This window comes from Mus caroli, unplaced genomic scaffold (genome assembly GCF_978045245.1).
Source record: "Mus caroli unplaced genomic scaffold, Mus_caroli_1 scaffold_12, whole genome shotgun sequence".
Classification (NCBI taxonomy): Eukaryota; Metazoa; Chordata; class Mammalia; order Rodentia; family Muridae; genus Mus; species Mus caroli.
Genome location: NW_028227267.1, coordinates 45,014,742 through 45,038,958, shown reverse-complemented (window position 1 = coordinate 45,038,958; position 24,217 = coordinate 45,014,742). Strand labels below are relative to the sequence as shown.

At 42.0% G+C, this 24,217-nt stretch overlaps 2 protein-coding genes across 4 annotated transcripts in view; both read right to left on the bottom strand.

The window, feature by feature from the left end:
• Positions 1 to 24,217, bottom strand: part of Txndc16 (thioredoxin domain containing 16) — an 88,936-nt gene that overhangs the window by 40,675 nt on the left and 24,044 nt on the right. For all 3 annotated transcript variants that reach the window (XM_021181560.3, XM_085828610.1, XM_029469058.2), the window contains 3 exons: positions 17,002 to 17,123; positions 5,003 to 5,093; positions 1,716 to 1,866 (listed from right to left, as the gene is read on the bottom strand). In XM_021181560.3, the coding sequence (XP_021037219.1) occupies positions 1,716 to 1,866; positions 5,003 to 5,093; positions 17,002 to 17,123 (364 nt within the window). The remainder of the gene's footprint in view (positions 1 to 1,715; positions 1,867 to 5,002; positions 5,094 to 17,001; positions 17,124 to 24,217) is intronic.
• On the bottom strand, positions 7,523 to 8,040 carry LOC110309612 (ataxin-7-like protein 3B). The gene is made up of 2 exons (XM_021182362.1): positions 7,851 to 8,040; positions 7,523 to 7,797 (listed from the first exon to the last, which is right to left on the bottom strand). Exons 1-2 carry the CDS (start codon positions 8,038 to 8,040, stop codon positions 7,523 to 7,525), a joined length of 465 nt encoding a protein of 154 aa, XP_021038021.1.

The window sequence follows — 24,217 nt, the reverse complement described above, 5'->3', positions numbered from 1 at the left end:
AAAACCACTTCGGAATTCAGCAATTTAATATTGCTTTTGTAGAGCTGAGCCCTGTGCTCCACAGCTCCAGAAAGCGCCACTCAACTGTAAAGTTCCAAGAGCACATTCATAGAGACTAGAACAGCAATCCTGGACTTTATGCGTGCCTGGCTTTCAGGTGCAGCTACTTAACCGCTTCCCAACCTCCTATGCAATCTTCAAAGTTTCTTTTTTTCATTTTAAGATCAGTAGCACATAATTCCTACTATCATAAAATAAAATCAGAGAATCTCCTTCCCAAGTATTTACTTAAAAATTGTTTTTAAAAACAATAAAAATAAATCCGTAAGTAGAAACTAGGAAAAGGGTAGAACTTCAAGATGTACATAGCAAAAAGAAAAACATTTCCTATTGAGTTTAGTATAAGTTAGCATTCTGCCCCCTACGGGTAGGTAGACAAAAAGACAGTTTTTTCTTAAACTGTGCACATGGAGCGTATGATAGGAGGATACTGAGCTGGATGCCAGCTTGGGCTAGACAGCAAGTTCAAGTCCAACCTGGGCTACACAGCAAGTTCAAGTCCAACCTGGGCTACATACTGAGACCCTGTCTCAACAACAAGAAAACAACCCAAAAACTTCTTTGCAACCAAGATCCAGCTGAAGAAAAAATTATTTAAAATCAAGAACAAAAGGATGAAGCCATGGAAAGTCTAACAGGCTAACTCTGCGTACATCAAATGTAAAGCCAGGCTTTTTAAAACCTTGACATTGTGACTACAGAGTAAAACGGAAATGTACAGATTTTAGCTTTACAGTACTAACAAAAAATTAGAACGGCAAAGGGAACAGAGTTGAAAATGAATACCTGAAGTTAATTTCCCCACCCTTCAAGGCAAAAGCAAACACCCCCTTCTATCTAAAATGACACGTACTCTGTGATTTCTTAGTGTTCTCATGACTTAACACTTGAGATAATATTTCCTAAAGGGCGCTTGATAGATGTTCCTAAGAAAAATAACCCCTTTTATGCTTATCAGCTTCTTCTTCTGTTATGTTCAAACACAATTTAAATGTAATGCTTCTCACTACAAGATGATATTCTACAGTTTGCCCACTGAGTCATCCCCACTCCATCTGCATAAGGTGCAGGGATAATGACCATCTGATCCACACTTTCTGAGTGACTAGATGGGGCAACTTGTACCTCTTTTAATTTACCCTTTGTGGTCCTGTTAGTTGTAAAACACATGAATCGTGTTTTAAAGGTGTATCATGTGGGAAAATCTACTGAAGGGTATTCACAAACTCAAGACAAGCCTCTAACATTTCAGAGAAAGTATTGACCACATCATCGAATGTGTCTCTAGGACTCTTTAAGGCTAATGCTAACCACATTATGGTTCTAATAGCTACCAAGTTTTGGAACGATGACGAAAACATTCACGAACTCTGAGCACTCACAAGGATCTGCACTCCTTATAACTGTGACTCGGCATTATCACTCGTGTGCTATATTTAGGTATTTTGATGCAATAAATCAAAACATAAAACACTATTTCAAAAACAATTTATATTCTACATTTAACAAGAAATTATTCTCCAATGCTATGAAATGAAAACAACATGTCCACGGAAAGAGATTAAAATAGTCACCAATATAAACACTTACCTGTGAACCAAAACTTACTAAATCTCACGTGTGAATCTCTGCTGCAGTAAAGTGAAAACACATACCAATAGAGGTGCGTTCATTGTCTTCACAAATACATGAATATTCAGTGTGGTCAATGGCTGTTCCATTAGTGTTCTTCTGCAATGCTCGGTCAAGTCCAAGACCAGTTTACAATGAAAAAAGTACAGATGTGCATGTTCTATACTCTCAGAGCTGTGAACGTAAACCAGGACAAGGCAATTAATGAGATTCTGTGTGTGGTCCTCTTACAATGCAAAAAAGACATACTTTTGCATGTCTCTCATGCACTGAATTTAATAAAAACCTAAGAGTTAACTTTAAAAATAAAATCAACTTGGACAAAGAAGACAGAAAGTATTTAAGAAAACTATCTTAATATCTGAACAAACTCTTATACATTAATATCTATATTAGGTTATAGATTTCAATAAGACAGTCACAGATGAGATAGTCTTTAAATACAGTTGCCTTTCTACAGCTATCCTAAATGAAGCTTTGTAATACACATTTTCTAAGTTTAATTTAACCTAAATCTGTTTTGAATAAACTTTAGCTAAACGATGCCTTAAGACAGAAGCCATGTGAGAGCTGAGGCCTTCTGTGAATCTGTATCTGAAAAATTACAAAACTGGGCAAATACAGTTTGTAATTTTAGTTTGGCATTATTTCAATATAAGAACTTAAATTTACAGTGAAGATAAGTTTTGCCAAAACTTAAAACATCGTTTTTTAAATCTTCATGTAGTATTAATAAAATACTACAATACTTTATTTTAAAAATAACATGTTTAACTAAATAGTAACTGATTTCTATAAATAAGCAAATATGTTAATAATTTTTTAAATCTAGAATTACAGGATTAGGATACACAGACCAGGCTATTTCTTTCTATTAGTTACAATGTGATTTCTAATAGAGTGAGTGATTAGGAAACAAATGCCACAGGACCCAGAGACCCCTGAGCTAGAATGGACCTGAATATCCGCTTCTCTGAGGACTAGGTTTCATGTACCAGAAGGTATGTACGACCCAAGCCTTCAAAGGAAGGAGGCAACCAACAATCAAGCCCAGCTCTGATGTCTATGCTACATCAAACAACCACCAGCATAACGGTACAACCCTCATGGTGGCACACATAACTTGGCAATAACCAGCCCCTCTCTAATTGGATCTAAGATCCACTCAACAAAAGGGAGACCATGCTTGGTTCTGGAAACCTAGCTTTCTACTCAGTACTAGTAAAATCATGGTTATTGGAGGAGAATCTATAACTACTAATTTCCTAAGCAAGTACAGTCCCTAACAACAAGCTGCAAACATTTGTTGTTATACCTGCATCCTTCATCAAGGAAACTTCTCTTTGCAACAGATAGAGACCATGACAGAAAACCACAACCAATCAAAATGCAGAATTGTGGAGTCCAGTCCCAACCTACCAATGTTCTCACACTTAAAGCTCAACAAACACTGTGGAAGAGGAGGCCAAGCATTGTAAGAGCCAGAGGATGAGGAAGGTTGCAGTGAGATTGTGTTTCCTAATAGACCAGATGCTACACCCATAAAGTCTCACCAACATGACTGCCTAAGTGTGACCTGGACAAGGATGACCAAGGAGTGTGCCAAGCTAAACGAAGAAAAGCCCGTGAGGCCTCAACCCTGCACAAAGAACTATAGACAACTGAGGGGAACTGGGAGTGGGAGAGGTGGCCCTCCCAGGAAGGGCACACCAATAGGTTGTTCAATGCCAAATGGTCAGCCCTGAGAACATATATACAAGTATGATTATATGGACTCAACAGGCAATCTTTAGTAATATATATGCATATACAAATACATATATGCATGTAATAACAGTTTTTAAAAAGCAGGCATAAATTTGAAAGAAAGGGGAAAGAGGTATGTGGGAGGGCTTAAAGGGAAGACAGAAAAGGAAGAATTGCAATTAAACTTAATATCAAAGATAAAAAAAAGGCTTTATGTTAAACAATAAATACTAATAAGTCTACTCAAATCCTTTAAGTGCTTAAGCCAAAAGAGATGTATAAGGGGAACAACTAAAACAAAGTTTATAAACTATAATCTACAAGATGCTACAAAGAACAAAGAAATTTTTCATTCTGCCTCCAGGTGGAAGGAAATAAGGAAGGAGAAGAAAGGGAAGATCACAGAGCTCACACAGAAGGGGAGGCATAACATTTTTGCAGGAAGGGAAAAACAAGTGTGAATTTCAAAGAAAGCAACCAGTATCTACCTAAGACTAAAGAAAGGACAGAGCTTCCCAAGGGTAAGTCTGGACTGCTCGCTAACCACTGCTGAAAGTGAAGTACTGAGCACTGGATACACTGGTGAGAGGGGTGTGTCATATTCAAGTCTCTGATGTAAAATAAAGCTGGAAAGCTACTGTAATCAGGCATCCTTTGTTTGCTGCTCAGAGAGGGTATATTGCTATTGGAAATTTAAAAGCACATGTCACACAAAACAAGGAAAGTTCAGAAACAGGTTAAAAACAGCACGGAGAATCCCTGCAGAACAGCAGGAGCACAGACCTTCACTTTAGCACTAACACTTCTCAGTCTCCAAGGCAACCTTGTAAGGACATGTCTTCGTCTTTCCTATAATTGGCCTAAAACCTACAGAAGCATAAGATCTCTGTCCTTTAAACAATTGTTTGTGGAATAATGACAGCTATGATGCTCCAAGAGATCAGCCAGGAGGTCACATGAGAAACTCTGGCACAGCCACAAAAGTCATGCTTTGGAATTTTCTTGGAAAGAATTTTGAAGCTGTTAAATTTCATTGGTTACTTGTGATCTTGAATACTAAAGGAAAAACACTTATCCTAGATTGATTCTCTCCCACCAAAAGCACTGAGAAGTGGGCTTCTAGGTAGACCTATAAATTATGAATTAGAGAAAAAAATCATAACATTCTGTTCAAAAACTACTTAGATGCACTTGTAACTATTATGACAAAATGACTTTTAGAACCCTCCAAAGACTCTCTAGAGGCTAATTCTGAATGTGTTACTTTACCCCATGTGACCACTACGGATCTGTTCCTAAGATCCCTACGGTAGCCATCAAACACTATCACACAGCTTGTCCACAATGACTCGGTTCACCCAAAACTACCATTGTATCTATGGAATGCCACAGTGTGGCTCACAACAGGGTAGTGAAGGCATTCAGGGCTCCCTATTTATTTACAACTGTGTAAGATTCCTTTAGAGAAACCCAAGCTCTGACAGTGAAGAAAATGATGACTAAGCAACATGAAACATACCCACAACAGAAAATCAAAACATTGACCTGAGTCTCTCATACATACCCGATATTTTCTAAAAGAGCAATTTCTGTGGTTAAGGCAAACTGGTAAGAGGTCCCATACACAAAAGCAGCTTCCATGACTGCTCTATGCTCTGAAGAGGAAACAGGGAAATAGCATGTGACTCCATGCAAACTTTTTTTTTTAAATTTTATTATCATTTAGCAGTGGGAAAATGCAATTTACACCAACAGCCATATGGGCAGGGGGAACACGAGAGCTAATTAGCTATTTGTATAGGACAGATTGCTTATTTAAAAAATAAGAATCTCTAAAACAAAGGACAGTTATGAATTTTATACTACCCTCCCCCAATGATCCCAGCATGAGATAATGCCAGGTGACCCCTGGGCATGTGGTGGTGGGAACTAATTTATAGAAGAAAAAAAAAAACCCACAAACCACAGAAAATGTAAAGAACCCCTTCCCCCATATACATACACTCAGATACATAATAGGATTCCTGAGTGGTCCATACAATGAACAGAAGAGGAAGGATAGAATTCTGTTGTTACAGGAAGGGGAAGGGAAGGGGGTAGGGAAAACCCACACCCCACCAGAGTTTCACCTATTCTCTGGTCAGTCAGGTGTGGGAGGGCTGCCATACACTTTCCACTCAGCCCCGGGTGGGCATTCAAGCCTCTGACCACTCTTCAGGGGGTGGCCAAGGGGCAGCCCTACCTGGGAGCCCTGGAGCCACTTTCCTAAATCCCCGGGGAGCCCTGGTGCTACTTTGCTAAAGCTCAGGGGTTATAGGAGAGAGGGATAAGGGAAGAGAGGTTTCCAACACTGGCGAGAGTGAGCGCAGCAGATCTTGACTGGAGCATAGGAAGGACTTCCATCAGGAGATTAGGAGAAAGCCTATCCCATCCTCCAAGCGCAGTGGGCCTTGATGAGCAGAGACATTCTATGGTTTTAGAGCTTTATTATAGAAATGCAGGGGGAAAGAGAGAAGGTAGAAAGAAAGGGGGGAAGGCTAGAGAGAAAGAGAGGGAGAGAGGAGAGGAGAGAGAAGAAAGAGAGCAAAGAAAGAGAGAAAGGAGTAAGAGAGGAAGAGGAGAGTAGTGAGACAGAGCGAGGTGGAGCTGGGGAGGAGTTTAGCCTGAAGGTCAAAAGCTTGGGACATTGTCTATGTGACTTCTGGCCATGCATCTCTTGTGGGGGTTGGGGGGGGGCAGTAACTTAGGCAGGAGCCAGAGTTCCAGGAGCATAAGGGAATGTCTACCGTGTCATATAGGTGAATTATGACCATCCTGGGGTTCAGACCTCAGCTCAACTGGAGACCAGCCTGTCTGTGCATAGCCCAATGCCCCACACCCGTGCTGTAAGGAGGTCCTGAGGACCGAGTGACGAACTGCCATTTGTGAGGGCACAGGTGGAGACAGTCTTAATCACCAGAGCAGAGGTCTGACTGTCCAACTGAAGAAGGGATTCTGCAACCATACCAGATAAACCAGGACTGTTTCAGAGCTCTTAGCATTAAACTCATTCACATTACTGAAGGCAGGTGGAAAAAGTCCCCCCCTGGCTCAATTTTCAAACAGCCTCCTGCTCGGCCATGATGTCCTGCTGTAGGTCAGTGGTACCCCCTGGAGGAAAGCGACCTGTCATTAGCGATCAAGTCGGACCCATGGGCTGGTTACATCACAAGTAGGAAAAGACTGTCCTGCCAAATTTATGCCCACAGTATAGAATTCAAGACATGAGTCTTCCAGGTGGACATGATACGCAGTCAAGGAGGTACACTTCATCCTCATGGCATCAAAACAAAATCTTCAGCTGTTTGTAAATTACCTTGTCCTTTGCCAAACCTTTGCCACTCAGTGGGATGGAAAAGCAGGTCTTTTGATGAGTCAAAGGCAAGGCCTTGTCTCCACAAAATGCTGGACCTTTGGAAAACAGGTGATTCTGAACTTCTTGTAGGCAAGGGCACAAGGGCTTCCCACCAAATTCAAACGGGAAATGATATTTTTAGTGTTTAAGTCTCATGCCTGACTTCTATTTGTATCAAAGAGGCCCAACTGGAGGCTTAGAAATCAGAGGAGCAGTCCACTGAAGCGGCCTGACCATCAACAGCATCTAAAACTTCGTGGGAAACCCATGACATCAAGCAGATGCAAAATCTGAGAAACAAAATAATTTTATAGGCTGAGTACACAGTTGCTCACCTGTGTACTGAGGGCAGTTCTGGGGCCTTGTATATCCACATGTATTTATAGAGCTCAAAATACAGCAAGATGCCTCTGGACCTCCTGTCCAGGATTTCGGAGCTAGCATTGGTTACCCTTTCAAATGGAACAGGATTCTCCTCAGGATTCCTAAATTCTCCTCTTTTGGGTTTTGGTTTGTTTTTGTCTTGTTTTTGTATTTTAATGCTAAGATCTCTAAGGGGAAGTGGGAGTTTTGTTTGCTTTTCCTTTGTTTATGAATTTCTTTTCTCTCCAACTTAGCTTATTCCTCCAAGCCACAGGACCAGTCTGTATTATTGTCCTGGTCACCGTCTCACCCTCTCTCATGTGGTGACTACTGGAATTCCGGAGGTGAACGCTGCAGTTCCAACTGGGGCCCAGCCTCACGTTCTCCAGGAAGGGAGCAAAGCAAGAGGTGGCATGCTCCTTTGTCTTGCACTGGCTGAATGCCAAAATCCTTCACACTACCTGTGTCTGCAAACTCCTGGTAGAAGTAGCCACACTTGACTGCCCGGTGCACCTCAAAGCAGAATCCCAGGCAGGAATCATCTATCAGGTCTACATAGATCTCCTGGACTATGGCCTCCAGCTTGTTAGTATCCAGGTTGCCTAACAAAAATCTCCTCTATCTTAATTGGTAAGCGACTGTGCAGAGGGTTTACTCAGGGCACACTCAGGCTCCGTGGGCCAGGCTAGGCCTGCAAGGCCTCTCCGGCCCCGTCCTCCACATCCACAGCGACAGCAATGGCTGCTCAGGAGCTCCAACGCTTGCTCTGCTCTGAGGACACCCACGTTCGGGATTCTGAGCCGCACTAAAGCCTGACTCGCTGCTAAAACCGTCTCAGCCTCCATGAAAACTTTTATTCTGAACGGTTATCCTATCTCTTTTATTACCTGTTACATTTAAGGCAAGATGGTTCAGTAGTTAAGAAAGCTTACTGTTCTTCCAGAGGACTTAAGTCCATACTCAAGGACCCCCATGGGGCAGCTTGTAATTCTAGCTCTGAGGGAAGCAGTGCCCTCTTCTAGCCTCCACTGGCACCTGCTCACACAAGGTGTACTCTTTCACAGACATATAAACATAAAAGAAACTTTTTAAAAAATTAAAGTATATTTTATTCAATTGTTAACTATTTAATTTTTTTTAAACTTCTTAAAACAAAACAAACAAAAAAACAAACAATAAACCTCTTCCACAATCGGTCTTCCTTGTCAAGCCTTCAAATGGATCGGGTCCATCATCTACTCTATCATCCTGGAGATGCTTGTTAGAGCATGTCAGTCTATTCTACCATTGTCTATTGGCATCTGGTACACAGCGGCCATTCTGTGGACCTTTATTCTTTAGTCTTGTGCCAGGCCCTTTGGCTGTTAACCCTGCCTCCTTCTGTAGTTTTACTACCTCTCTCCCTTCTCTAGCACCATCATGAGAAGATAACATGAAATACAGTTTTCATCACCCTGTACTCCACAAAGTATCTTAATTCTTTTACAATCAATATAATATACAACCGGCTGGTCAGAGACTAGACGCCAGCCATCTCTCTAAGAAGTTCAATGCTGTTTCCATTCTTGGTCCTTGTGCTAGCTGCTGTTCCTGTTGTGGGGACCGAGCACCCGACATCAAGCAGCACAAGGAAGAGGAGACTGTTCTGGCTCCCGATTAAAGGGGACACAGTCATCATGGTGGGAAGCAATGGCAGGTACAACAGTATAAGCAGCTGCTCACACTGTGTCTGCAAACTCTCTCTGGAAAGACTCTCACAGATGAGCCCAAAGGTGTGTCTTCCAGGGAACTCTACATCCAGTCACACTGATCACCGTCACATTAACCACCATAGTCCTTTACCTACACACACACACACACACACACACACACACACACACACACAGACCTCAGAACAGTTGCCACTCCTCACATCCTGGCCTTAGCTCTGTAATGACTTCAACCCCTTACTCCCTTAATCCCTCAGCACCTGAATTTAATTTCAGCTGCACACACCACCTGTTACACCTGCCACTGCAGCCAGGGCCAGCCTCCTCATCCACTTCTGTCACACTCACCAACACTACTCTCTTAATTCTTGGGGATTTTACTATTCAAAATCCTCAACCCTCAGCTCTTGGCTTTCTGCGCCCCAATACTCACTGCACCACTTTTACTACTCACTGCTCTGGGCAGAGCCCACACCCTGGGACCACACCTCTCTGCAGTTCCTCACTATACTCTGATCAAGTTTGCGATACATGATCAATGTTTACAATTATTACCATTCCTAATGAGCTAGTGCCATCGTTCATGGTAAGTCCACTATTCTCCCTACTCTGTACCTGCACCAGTGAAAATATACTCTGCAAGAGAAAAAATAAAACCTGTTAGCTAATAGTCTCACTTTCAAGTACTGATATTAAATATTATTTCTGCCTAGCAGAAAACGTTAATGTTATTATTTATTTTGAATTTTTAAACCATAATTTTGCAATGTGTCCCAGTCTGTCCTCAAATGGCAGCCCAGCTCTAGGAGTACAAGGGTGAGCAACCATGCTATATAGAAACCATTCCTTATTTCTAGACCTCCTAAATGACTGTTTCATCTCTCTTTTCCCCTCTCAAACTGAGATTTCATTTCTACTTCAATGTACGACTTCATTTCTACTTCATTGATTAAAACAGACCCAATTTTTGGGATGTGGAAGAGACGGTTCAGTTGGTAAAGTGCCTGGTGTGCAAGCGTGAAGATCTAAATTTGATCCCATAGAACTCACGAGTTGCAGTGAGCGCCGGTCATCTCAGCACTGGGGAGTGGGAAGGGGAGGATCCTGTGGGCTAGCTAGCTCAATCAGTGCGCTCCAGAGTCAACCAGAGGCTCTGCCTCCAACTACAAGGAAGAGATCAACCAAAGAGACACACATCAACCTCTGGCCGCCACAGACACACATGTACAGGGAAGGCTGGACACGCCATAACCTCTGCAAAGCGCATCTGTCTATGAATGTACCTAAACCGATGCCACACTGCCCCATCCTTCCTATGACCACAGAAGAACATTCTGTACATTCAATACAACCATATCTCCTCCTTTCGCTAACTAGATTTATCCCCCTGTTGCCCATGCCTAGCTCTGGCTGCAGCCATTCCCCTGAATGAATGTATTCCCTCTTCTCACCCAGCACTTTCTTGTCAATACACAAACAAGTTTCTTTGAAGAGTCTTCTGTGCCTCACATATTCTTCCAGACAACACCCAGGTTACAGCGCAGCTTCTCACATGATCTCTAGGTACATCTCCACTGCGCTACTGCTCTCTCACAACTGTGGCATCGTTCCTACTAACCCACAGAAACTGTACCTGGTAAGGTTATCAGTAACCACCACTGTGCTAACTAGCTGTTCTTAACTCACTATATTTAACACAACTGTTCCTGTGTTCCTTAAAATCTCATCTTCAGCAATGTTCCTCCCATGCCCCACTACTCATCCCAGCAGTGAGGGCTGAGCCCAGGACCTTACATACGGCTAGGCAATCCTGCTAACTCTCACTCCCAGCCCCAACCCCCATCTTCAGGGCGTCAGCAGAAATGGTCCCTTTAGAGGACGGTACTGGCTACAACTTGAAAGTCTGGACGTTCCTGATTTCTGCTGCCCTAAAGAATTCAGAAACATGAAAATGTCTCTGTAGATGGAATGGCTCACAGGAGAAAATCATTTTTGGTATGATAGGCCCCTGCCCACCTATGTAACTAAGACAGGGCTTTTATTTGAACGGAAGGATGAGGCATGCATGCCTAGCAGACAGAAACATTTTACTTCTTTCATAGCTCAATCCTTTTACTTCAGACATCAGAACATTAATATCTAGGGTACCCACTGAGCTGGGAAGGCATGCTTTGTTCTGAACCTAGACCTGAACCCGCCTTTTCCATAGGTGGGGTGTGTGGCTAATGCAGACATTCTGAGTGCCCTGAATAGGCTCTTGAGGAACAGCATTTCTCAGACGTGTCTGGTAAACATCACCTGGTGCTTATTTAAACAATAAAAAAGATGTATGGACTTCCCTGCACACCTGCTGCTTCTGCTTCCTTCCAGAAACCTGAAATGGAGACGGAGTTCAGAAGTCTTCCACTCTGTGAACAGAAGTCTCCTTTCAGCTAGATATGAGGATGGCCCATTCTAGTTACAGTCTCCACCAGTGTTAACAGCCATCATTTTTGGACTAAGAACATGGCTGGAAGAACATGGTAGACAGCTTTAATTTCAGCCCTGCCCTTTTGAGGTAAAGGCAAGCAGAACTCTCTGAGCTTGAGGCCAGCCAGAATCATGTAGTAAGACTGTCTCAATAAGAAAAAAAAAAACTTACTTCCCTCACAAGAATTTGTGGTACTGGTTAAAGCAGTGTGTAAAAAGTTGCCCAACGGGAGGTTTCAGAAGAGAAGTGGGATAAGGGAGGCTAAAAGCACTCTTCCTTCCAGATCTGGCCCCTTCCTAACAGCTCATTTATGACCACTTAAGGGCAGACAGATGTTGTTCCTGTAAATTGCCTATTGTCAATAATGTTGCAGTGGACATGGGAGAAGATAACTCTTCAAGATACAGATTCAGTCCCCTTAGATAGGATTGTTGAATTAAATGATACAGGTGAACTCAGAAGAACAAGGGTAGAGGCAGTTTATACAAGTCAGTCAGTAGGCTACAACCCTAGAGAGGACCCCTAGATCTGAAAAGTAAGACTTTCCCATTTTGTGTGATCCCTAAGTTAGCATCGCCCACTAGCTGGTCAAGTAGCGTGTGGAAAAAACAGGAGGTTTTTCCCACCTCCCTTCCCTAGACCAGGGGTTCTCAACCTGTGAGTCAAGGCCCTTTCAGGGTCGAACAACCTTTCCATAGAGCTTACCTAAGACCATTGGAAAACAGTGATATTTATACTACAATTCCTAACAGTGGCAAAATTACAGTAATGAAGTAGCAGTGAAAATAATTTTATGTTCGAGGGTCACCACAAATGAGGGACTGTCTTCATAGGCTGCAGCTTTAGGAAAGTTGAAACCCACTATACAGCTGCACACATCCAGACTGGCATCGCTAAGAGATATTGGATATTATGTGAAAGGAAAGCTACAGTCTAACCTCCTCTAAGGCAGAGTAGAAGGTGAGTCTTTGGCAAAACATCTCTACTCTAAGGTTAGTGAAAGGGGTTTCTACTAAGGAACAATCAAAAGCACCAATGTGAGAAGATCATCTAATGAGATGTCCACTGCCAGAGTCAGATGAAAAGCAGACCAATAGTCTGGATGTCAGCCTCTGATGATGTGATTTCCCAAACGCCTTTAGAACAAACATCCTTGACATCCAAGTCGTTAATATTATGTTTATACTACCTGAAAAAATATGCCAGGGATAGTTTTGCTTAAAAACTTACCGTAGTATTATTGAAAATATATAGAAAATCTTTGGATAGGTAGGTATTGAGAAAACGAGAAAATATATAGCAAATCTCAAGTTATATCTGAGTGACAAGAAGCCACCCTGAATTAAGAGAGCCAGTATAACAGGACACTTTCAGGTCATGGACAGGCACAGTCTCAGATGTGAGGGTTAAGTCACTGCTGGCTCATTTCTGAGTCACCTGAAGGGAAGAAGTGCTGGAAGTTAGGTTCCTCCTTGGGTCTGGTACACTGAGGTCAGGTGACTCTGTATCCCAGGAATACTCACGACAGCAGGACCAGAGACACAGAGGAAAGGCTGGGCTTGCCATGTACAACTGTCAATGCATTTGCAGATATGGTAGTGTTGATGAACCTCAACTGAGGGAGCTATGAGGGTAAGCAAATGCCAAGCCTACACCACCACCTCTGCAGCATTATGGGGATGAACTAAATCTGGGGGCTTTCTTGTTTGTTTTGCATGGCATCATATACCTTGACATAAGAGTAAATGTTTGGAGGAAAACTACGCACCACACCTTTGTTCGGAGAGAAAAGCTCTTATCTTCTCTTTGCTTTTAGGCACTGCTGCACACAGACCACCCTTGTTGCTCTTACTGGTTCTTCCTCACCTCTGAGTACACTCAAGTGCTTCTGGGCATTGCAAATCCATGTCCCTCGTCTGCATCCACAACATGAAAGTGCTAGCTAACTGTACCCAGCTACCCTGCTGTATCTGCCAAGTATGTTGTCAAAAAAGCACTCCAGACCTCCCACTGCAAACGTTCCTGGCCCAATCTGATCTTAGCTCTTAGCAGTTTGACCTTTCCAATCTCCTAGACTGTCTCAAGCCACCTGTCTCAGCTATCTGAAGAAAGTAGCTATAACACCCCACCTCCAGAGCACAAGCCTACGCTCACACTTCCTCGACCTCCACCGGCACCACCCTGTCTAGATCAGCCCAGCACCCGGTGCCCACATACTATACTCATTTCCCATTTCCCCATATCCTCCCCCTTTACTCCTTCCCATCTATTTTACACACTGTGGGCAGATTGAGGCACTTAAATATAAATCACAGAATTAATCCTTGTCTTGCCATAACTCACGTTTTTCACTAATTACAACTAAAAACTAGGGAAAACAAAACTCGAGACCCTGAAAAGTAAACTAAATGGGCAAGCTGTTAGCATTATGTTTTAAATTTTAAATGTTTTTCTTTGGGGGGGGGGTAAACACTAACATGGAAGTCAGGGGACAATTTCTAGAAGCTGGTTCTCTTCTTCCATGAGGGGAAAGGAGGTTCCTAAGATTGAAACTTGGGCCACCAGGGTTAGTGGCAGACACCTTTACCCAATGAACCATTTTGCCGGCCCTGGAGTACTATTTTATGAGGGTGTTACATTTCCTTTTGCTTTTTAATTATTTCACGTGCATTAGTGTTTTGCCTGTAAGTCTGTCTGTCTGTAGGAGGATGCTGGAGCCTCTGGAACTGGAGCTACAGATAATTGTGAGCTGCCATGTAGGTGGTAGGAACTGAACCTGGGTCCTCTGGAGGAACATCCAGTGCTCTTAACCGCTGAGCCTTCTCTCCAGCCCCGGGTATTATGTTTTGTAACATGCTGAAGCACTATGTCTACGCAAACTAAAATTTCAACATGTAATTTAATTCATAAAAACAGAGAATTGGGACATCTTCTGGATATATGCCCAGGAGAGGTATTGCTGGATCCTCCGGTAGTACTATGTCCAATTTTCTGAGGAACCGCCAGACTGATTTCCAGAGTGGTTGTACAAGCTTGCAATCCCACCAACTATGGAGGAGTGTTCCTCTTTCCCCACATCCTCGCCAGCATCTGCTGTCACCTGAATTTTTGATCTTAGCCATTCTGACTGGTGTGAGGTGGAATCTCAGGGTTGTTTTGATTTGCATTTCCCTGATGATTAAGGATGTTGAACATTTTTTCAGGTGCTTCTCTGCCATTCGGTATTCCTCAGGTGAGAATTCTTTGTTCAGTTCTGAGCCCCATTTTTTATTGGGGTTATTTGATTTTCTGGAATCCACCTTCTTGAGTTCTTTATATATATTGGATATTAGTCCCCTATCTGATTTAGGATAGGTAAAGATCCTTTCCCAATCTGTTGGTGGTCTTTTTATCTTATTGACGGTGTCTTTTGCCTTGCAGAAGCTTTGCAGTTTCATGAGGTCCCATTTGTCAATTCTCGATCTTACAGCACAAGCCATTGCTGTTTTGGGTTTCTTTTTTGCCATTGCTGTTCTATTCAGAAATTTTTCCCCTGTGCCCATATCTTCAAGGCTTTTCCCCACTTTCTCCTCTATAAGTTTCAGTGTCTCTGGTTTTTTTTTTTTTTTTTTTTTCGAGACAGGGTTTCTCTGTAAAGCCCCGGCTATCCTGGAACTCACTTTGTAGACCAGGCTGTCCTTGAACTCAGAAATCCGCCTGCCTCTGCCTCCCAAGTGCTGGGATTAAAGGCGTGCGCCACCACGTCCGGCTTAGTGTCTCTGGTTTTATATGAAGTTCCTTGATCCACTTAGATTTGAACCGGTAAGAAGGACACATGCTCCACTATGTTCAGAGCAGCCTTATTTATAATAGCCAGAAGCTGGAAAGAACCCAGATGCCCCTCAACAGAGGAATGGATACAGAAAATGTGGTACATTTACACAATGGAATACTACTCAGCTATTAAAAAGAATGAATTTATGAAATTCCTAGCCAAATGGATGGACCTGGAGGGCATCATCCTGAGTGAGGTAACACAATCACAAAGGAACTCACACAATATGTACTCACTGATAAGTGGATATTAGCCCAAAACTTAGAATACCCAAGATATAAGATACAATTTGCTAAACGCATGAAACTCAAGAAGAATGAAGACCAAAGTGTGGACACAGTGCCCCTTCTTAGAATTGGGAACAAAACATTCATGGAAGGAGTCACAGAGACAAAGTTTGGAGCTGTGACGAAAGGATGGACCATCTAGAGACTGCCATATCCAGGGATCCACCCCATAATCAGCTTCCAAACGCTGACACCATTGCATACACTAGCAAGATTTTGCTGAAAGGACCCAGATATAGCTGTCTCTTGTGAGACTATGCCAGGGCCTAAGCAAACACAGAAGTGGATGCTCACAGTCAGCTATTGGATGGATCACAGGGCTCCCAATGGAGGAGCTAGAGAAAGTACCCAAGGAGCTAAAGGGATCTGCAACCCTATAGGTGGAACAACATTATGAACTAACCAGTACCCCGGAGCTCTTGTCTCTAGCTGCATATGTATCAAAAGATGGCCTAGTCGGCCATCACTGGAAAGAGAGGCCCATTGGACACACAAACTTTATATGTCCCAGTACAGGGGAACGCCAGGGCGAAAAGAATGGGAATGGGTGGGGAGGGAAGTGGGGGGGAGGGTATGGGGGACTTTTGGGATAGCATTGGAAATGTAATTGAGGAAAATACGTAATAAAAAATATTAAAAATTAAAAAAAAAAAACAGAGAATTGGGTAGGGAGATGGACCAGTCAAACACTTGGAGCCAAGTGTAAGAATCTGAGTTTGGAATCCTCAGAACACACTTAGAAGGCAGGCAGAACCATAATGTCAGTGCTCAGTAGGCAGGAATCCTCCAGGGCAAGCTCGGTAGACTAGCCAAATTGGCAAGCTACAGATTCAGCAAGAGACCTTGTCTAAAGAAATAAATAGAGAATGACTGAAGAAACCACTGATATTCACCTCTGAGCTCTACACATGCATGCACACACGCATGCACCGACACACAAACACACACACACACAGACACAGATGCACATGCACAAGCATGTGTGTGTGTGTGTGTGTGTTCACTCTGATGGAGTGCACCTAACAAAACAGTAAGGCGTGGAGATGGTATTGTTGGGAATCAGTCTCAGGTTACAGTCCTCTGGGAGGAGGAAGCAGCAGGCTAGCTTTTGCATACACTGTTCAGTGTGGTATAGACTCATTCTTGGGTGAGAGTAAGGCTTTGCCATTTTCCTGGAGGAAGGCTTTAGCACTCCTATGGGTCTAAGACACCAGGGACTTGGACATGGCTCTGTCCTCACTCAGGACTTCATCTGCCCTTTACACATTCGCCCGAGGCTTTTTTAGCCCTCCACAGGTTTTCCCATCCAGAGACTGGAAAGGGAGGTTAAGTAACTTGTCCAAGTCACACTCTCAGCAGCCGGTGAGCCGGGAGGACTAACCTGGAACACTGGGTTCTAGAGCACCACTCCACTGTGCTGCTCACTTAGAGGAGGTGCAACAGTGGGGAAACTTTATACCATCTAAGGCACTGCAATGCAGTCACACAAGTCCACACACAGCGAAGACCAAGCAAGCTCACCATACCTGGTGTTCCGATGGCTTCTACATATGAGAATATCATATTTGATTTTCCTTTCAGAGAGTTTTCTATGGTGTGAAGGTCTTCCAGGGTGGTAATATATTTTACTTCATTAAAAAGCAGAGCACTAAAATAAACACAGGAAAAACAGTGAAAACTTTATCACGGACTTTCTTTTTAAAGAGTAACTCCTCTGAATAAGCTGTGAGCAGTGAGAGCACAATCATTCTCATTTACTACAGTAAAACTGATCTCTACGTTATTGTCCGTCCTTGAAAACTGACCAGGACGCGCATAAGAACTTCTTCATCACAACCACCTCTGCAGAGTTAAACCACATTCACTCACATCCTCCTCTAATCCCTTACAGGTCGCTCAGGCTTGGATGTAGGTGAGCTGTCTGCACATCATAGCTGTGGGCTTCTGTCTAAGAGTCCCTAAGCCTTTCATGACCTAAACATTATCTACCGTGCTAACTTCACAGTGTCGCCCCGTGCTCAGTCTGACACAATGCAGGCACAACTCAGAGCCTCTGTTGGGAGCTCCGCCTCTGCTCCATCTGAGACACCTGATCCTTTACCATCATTTCCCGTGTCAATAAGCCTGTAGCTTTTCCTTCTTAATTCATTATGTGATTCCTTCATGACACATACTTTAATCTGAAATCATCTATATCTATACTCTACTCCATTCCCTTATTAATTCCTCACTCCCACTAAACACTGTCTCCCTAAGACAAGCACCCTGATATTTTATCAGTGTACCTGCAGTAAGCATAAAATAGAGTACAGTACATAGAAGGTAATCAAACATTGATTGAAATAATGAAATCACCAGGGTGCTTCACTCTGAGAAATGGAAATTCAATGGTGGGAGAGAGCCAGGCATGACACACTCATCTGTAACCCCAGTGGTGGCAAGAGAATCATGAGTTCAAGGAAAGCCTGGACCACACAGAAAGAAAAAGAGCAAGGAAACAATACCGTAGAGTTTACTCATAAATACATGGACAGAACACAAGGCAGATGCTGTCCTGTCTACAACGGTGACCTCTTTACTTCATCACAATTAGCTGAGCATATTTCTTCTTTGTCTTATGAAGACAAGGTCTTACTCTGTTGTTTAGGTTGGTCCAGACCTACGTTACTATGAAGCCCAAGTGGGCCTTGAGATTGCAGCAACCCCTCTACCTCTCCCTGCCTCTCAAATATGGATTCATGTATGAGCTACCATGTCCAACTTACTAACAAGTACCATTTTGTCAACCAAATGATCCTCGTATTTTGTTGTCTATTTCTAAGTAAGCTGTTCCCATGTTTTCATTTAATCTCCATGTACATAACATATTTTTATTAAGCTATTTAAAGATTTGGGGCTGTTTTCCCAGGCCCACATACTTAAGTAAAGGTTCAAATACTCACAATTACATATTCAAATACAGCTTTCTCTCACAGAAAAACACTTTCCCTTAAATGGCTCTTCTCCAACCTTTTGGGATTGAGACTCTTTTATAAGCTTAACAGTTACTTATCTCCAATTTGTTTACATATGTTATCCATTCTATAGTTGCCAAAAATGGAAAAGGGAAACTTAAAAATCCTTATTTTTAGAAAATAAGAATACCACTGCATATTAGCATACCTTTTTATCAAAAAAAAAATCTTTTCAGAAAAACCAGTGGCACTGATTTACATTTCTGCAAATCTCTGTAACATGAAGCCAAATCTGCTTCCACATGCAATGTGTTGTAGTGCTGCGTGTCACATGGCCTCTGGGAACTTGTTCATGAGAAACTGCTGCTGAAAAGGTCAACTGATGCCTTATGTCACAAGAATATTTTGACTTGGTAGTTACTCTGAAAGTGCCATTCCAACTTATGCTAGCTTAAATATTTGACTATGTATTAAAGATTTATGAAGTAGAAGAACTTGATCTATAGTCCCCAGGGTAGCCTCTTGTTTTGTTTTTAAGAGTGTTTGCTAAGCAGTATTCGCTGTGCTGGGTATTTTGCATGCTCCACATACATCCTTAACAATGCTACTGAAACACTGTAGCTCGACACAGGAAGTCCAGTGGCTCCACATCATTTTGCTAGTTGCTGCTACAGCTGAGATTCAAATCCAGGACTCCTGACAGTAATGGATGGACTTTCTGATGCTATAGCCCACTATTTGGGGGTCTAGGGAAAAAGGATCTTGCTAGTTAGCCCAGGCTGGCCTCAAACCTGAAGAGATCCTCTTGCCTCAGTCTCAAATGCTTACATTACAAGCATTTACCACCACACCCAGCCATCACTGACACTCTTACAAATGGGAAGCCAAATGGAGAAAGGATGCTAGCTAATGATGGGGCAGGAGCAACCCAGATCTACACCTTTAGGCTAACATCCCATTTCAAAGTCAACTGAGTGTTATCCAGTACACTTCCAAGAATCTCATGTAAATCCTTAGCTTAGAATTTTGTCATGGTGAACCCAGACTAAGTTTCTACCAAAATGTTGATAATATCACAATCTTCCTTTTCTAGGCTCCCAGCTACAAGGCTTGGCCATTTCACCTGCAACCACTTGCTTGACAGTCTGGATCAAGAGCAAGTGATACAAACAACCAGGAGAGGTGGTGGAAGTAACGCTTCAAAGGCAGTCATGAAACACTGTTTGAAAATGCCAATACAAGAAGGAAAATAACACCCTAGAAAAAGCAAGAAAAACTAAATGGTACTGGTACAGCGAGAGACAGGTAGATCAGTGGAATAGAATTGAAGACACAGAAATGAACCCACACTCCTACAGTCACTTGATCTTTGACAAAGAAGCTAAAACCATCCAGTGGGAAAAAAGAGAGCATTTTCAACAAATGGTGCTGGTTCAGCTGGCAGTCAACAAGTGGAATAATGCAAATTGATCCATTCTTATCTCCTTGTACAAAGCTCAAGTCCAAGTGGATCAAGGACCTTCACCTAAAACAAGATACACTGAAACTTATAGAGGAGAAAGTGGGGAAGAGCCTAGAACATATGGGCACAGGGGAAAAATCCCAGAACAGAATGGCTTGTGCTGTAAGATCAGGAATCTACAAATGGGACCTCATAAAATTGCAAAGCTTCTGTAAGGCAAAGGACACTGTCAATAGGACAGAAACCAACAGATTGGGAAAACATCTTTACCAATCCTAAATCTGATAAAGGACAAATACCCAATATATACAAAGAACTCGAGAAGTTATTCAAACCACCACTCTGGTCTTTTGCTTGTATATTATGGTTATAGATTTTGTGTTGTTATGGGATTTCTCTGTATTCATGTGTGTGTGTGTGTGTGTGTGTGTGTGTGTGTTCGCACACACATATATTTATGTGCTTCTCAAGCTTTTTTTAATCTTTTTTTTCTGTTTGTTTTTATCTATTCTTATGTGGTTTTTATTTGCCTGTTTTATAAATATATAGAGAAAAAAGGTGTGGAGTTGGATAGGTGGAGAGTTGGGGAGGACATGGAAGAAGATGAGGGAAGAGAAACTGTAATCAGAATAAACTATTAAAAATATTTTTGTAAGTGGAAAAATGGTCAATAAATTTTGGGTTGTTTATATTCTGTCTAACAAAATGCTTGGTTAGAAGAACAATATGACTATATATATGTACGTATAGATGATATATATGATATATACACATACCTCTTATAAAGATATTAAACACTAATAAAGTGGTAAAATGATGTGATTACATATATTTTATACATGATATACACATCTTGTAAATAAATGTATCAAACAGTAAATAAAAATATCTTTAAACAAAGAACAGGATATAAACCAGTGGAGGGAAATTGCTCAGCTGTGGAGAATAGGATTATAAAGACCATTTGTGTGTGTTAATAGCTTTATGTAATACTAATGCACAGAGTCAGAATATTTGCTGCTCCATCTAGCAGTAATTATTGTTAGCATTAATGAAACCATCCTGCTTTATTAGTGGGTATAACCTAATTCATTTTCAGCTGTTTTTAAAATAAAAATTCCTTTATGGTCAAAGAGCAAAACTATGAAGACAAAAAAGATCAGTGGTCTCGTGGTGGGGGCAGATGTTTTAGGTCAATGAAAGAGCTCTGTGTGATACTATAATGACTGATTCAATTCTTTATACATTTGTTAAGACCCACAGAATACACAACATGGAGAATGAATCCTTTTGTAACTGTGGACTTTTGGTGACTATGATTTGTCAGGAGGGCTGGAGTACACCTCAGAATTTGCCTATACAAGGCCCTGTGTCAGATGCCCAAAAGAAAAGAGATGTATTATTACACACTGATTCACTGTAACAGATGATGCAACACTGGTGGGAAAGGCAGAATTTATGCATGTTTGGGAGCTGGGGAGGAATGGCAGCTCGTGCTTCCCTCATCTTTTTGCTAGGAAACTAAAAGTGCTCTTCAAAAGAAGAAATGTCATTTTAAAACAAAAACACCAGCCTTCCGGTTTCAGTCTGGCCCAGAGCTGATCCTCTGCCACAGGGCTCCATACCCAAATAGCAACAGGAGAGCGCTAGCCTCCCAGGAGTGCAGACAAGCCTGAGAGCACAAGTAAGACCACCACTTCTGCTCTGAGGAACCCGCCCAACACCCTCAGGACACAGGAACTGAGGAACGGTCTGGGACAGGAGCCTTCTTCCATCTGTTCCCAGAGCTGATCCTGTGCCACAGTGCTACATACACAAATACCAGGAGAGAGCTGGTCTGCCAGGAGTAGTGACACACCTGCAAGCACAGCTAAGACCATCACTTCTCTTCAAATTCTTGGCCCAAGAGGGACCCAACCAGAGCCATCAGGACACAGGAATCAAGGAACAACTGGGGACCAGATCATTCTGGTTTCTGTCTACACTACGAAGCAGACCCTATACCACAGCTCTTCATACCCAAATTCCTCCAGGAGAGAAATGGTCTCCCAGGAGTACTGACACACAGGCTTGCAGGAGGGACAAAAGCACAGTCAGAACAGCAAGACCAGCTAACACCAGAGATAACCAGACAGCAAGAAGCTAGGGCAAAAACATGAGCAACAGAAACCAAGGCTACCTGGCAGCATCAGAACCCAGTTCTCCCAACAGAGCAAGCCCTGGGTATGTTAACACACCAGAAAAGCAACACTCTGTGTGGGAAGCCACATATGCCATTACAAGGTGGTGCTGGCTACTGCTGGCCACCACGCATAAGGTTGGGTAAACAACCAATGTGTACATATGTAAAAAAGTTTTTTGCCAAGTCACTGCCTGGCCCGGGCATGATAATGACGTTCTGTGAGGTGCTGAGAGTATAACCAATCGGATGAGAGACATGTAAATGAGGTATGATAATGAGGTTCTGTGAGGTGCTGAGAGTATAACCAATCAGATGAGAGACATGTAAATGAGGTATGATACTGAGAGTATAACCAATCAGATGTGAGACATGCAAATGAGGTAGAATGCATAACCAATCCGTGTGTGAGACACGCCTCTCCTAGGCCTATATAAGCAGCACCAGTTCTGGGCTCAGGGTCTTTTCACCTCTGCAATCAAGCTCTCCCAATAAACGTGTGCAGAAGGATCCTGTTGTGGCGTCTGCTTTGCTGGTGAGTCGGGCACTCACAACTCTGATTTAAAATCACATCTCAAGATGATAATAGAGGACTTTAAAAAGGACATACATAACTCCCTTGAATAAAGAGAATGCAGGTAACCATCTAGAAGTCCTTAAAGAGGAAACACAAAAATCCCTTAAAGAATTACAGGAAAACACAATCAAACAGGTGAAGGAATTGAATAAAACCATCCAGGATCTAAAAATGGAAATAGAAACAATAAAGAGATCACAAATGGAAACAATCCTGGAGATAGAAAACCTACAAAAAAAGTTAGGAGCCATAGATGCAAGCATCACCAACAGAATACAAAAGATAGAAGAGAGAATCTCAGGTGCAGAAGATACCATAGAAAACATTGACACAACAGTCAAAGAAAATGCAAAATGCAAAAAGTTCTTAACCCAAAACATCCAGGAAATCTAAGACACGATGAGAAGACCAAACCTAAGGATAATAGGTATAGAAGAGAGTGAAGATTCTCAACTTAAAGGGCCAGTAAATATCTTCAACAAAATTATAGAAGAAAACTTCCCTATCCTAAAGAAAGAGATGCCCATGAACATCAACAAGAAGCATACAGAACTCCAAATAGATTGGATCAGAAAAGAAATTCTTCCTGTCACATAATAGTCAAAACAACAAATGCACAAAACAAAGAAAGAATATTAAAAGCAATAAGGGAAAAGGGTCAAGTAACATATAAAGGCAGACCTATCAGAATTACACCACACTTCTCACCAGAGACTATGAAAGCTAGAAGATCCTGGGCAGATCTCATACAGACCTTAAGAGAACACAAATGCCAGCCCAGACTACTATACCCAGAAAAACCCTCAATTAGATGGAGACACTAAGATATTCCATGACAGAAACAAATTTACACAATATCTTTCCACAAATCCAGCCTTACAAAGGATAATAGTTGGAAAATGCCAATACAAGAAGGAAAATAACACCCTAGAAAAAGCAAGAAGAGACCCACACAAACATAAAAATAACATCAGAAATAACAGGAAGCAATAATCACTATTCCTAAATATTTCTTAACATCAATGGACTAACCCCCCCCCCAATAAAAAAAACATAGGACTAACAGACTGGATAGGTAAGCAGGACCCAGCATTTTGCTGCATCCAGGAAATGCATCTCAGTGTCAAAGACAGACACTACCTCAGAGAAAAGGGCTGGAAAGCAATTTCCAAGCAAGTGGTCCCAAGAAACAATGGTGGCCATTCTAATATCTGATAAAAATCGGCTTTCAACCAAAAGTCATCAAAAAAGATAAGGAAGGACACTTTATACTCATCAAAAGAAAAATCTAACAAGAACAACTCTCAATTCTGAACATCTATGCTCCAAATACAAGGGCACCTATATTTGTAAAAGAAACTTTACTAAAGCTCAAAGCACACACTGCACCTCACACAATAATAGTGGAAGACTTCAACAGCTCTCTCTCATCAATGGACATATGAAAACGTAACTAAACAGAGAACACTGAAACAAAGAGAAGTTATGGACCAAATGGATTTAACACATATCTATAGAACATTTCATCCTAAAACAAAAAAAATATACCTTCCTCTCAGCATCTCATGGT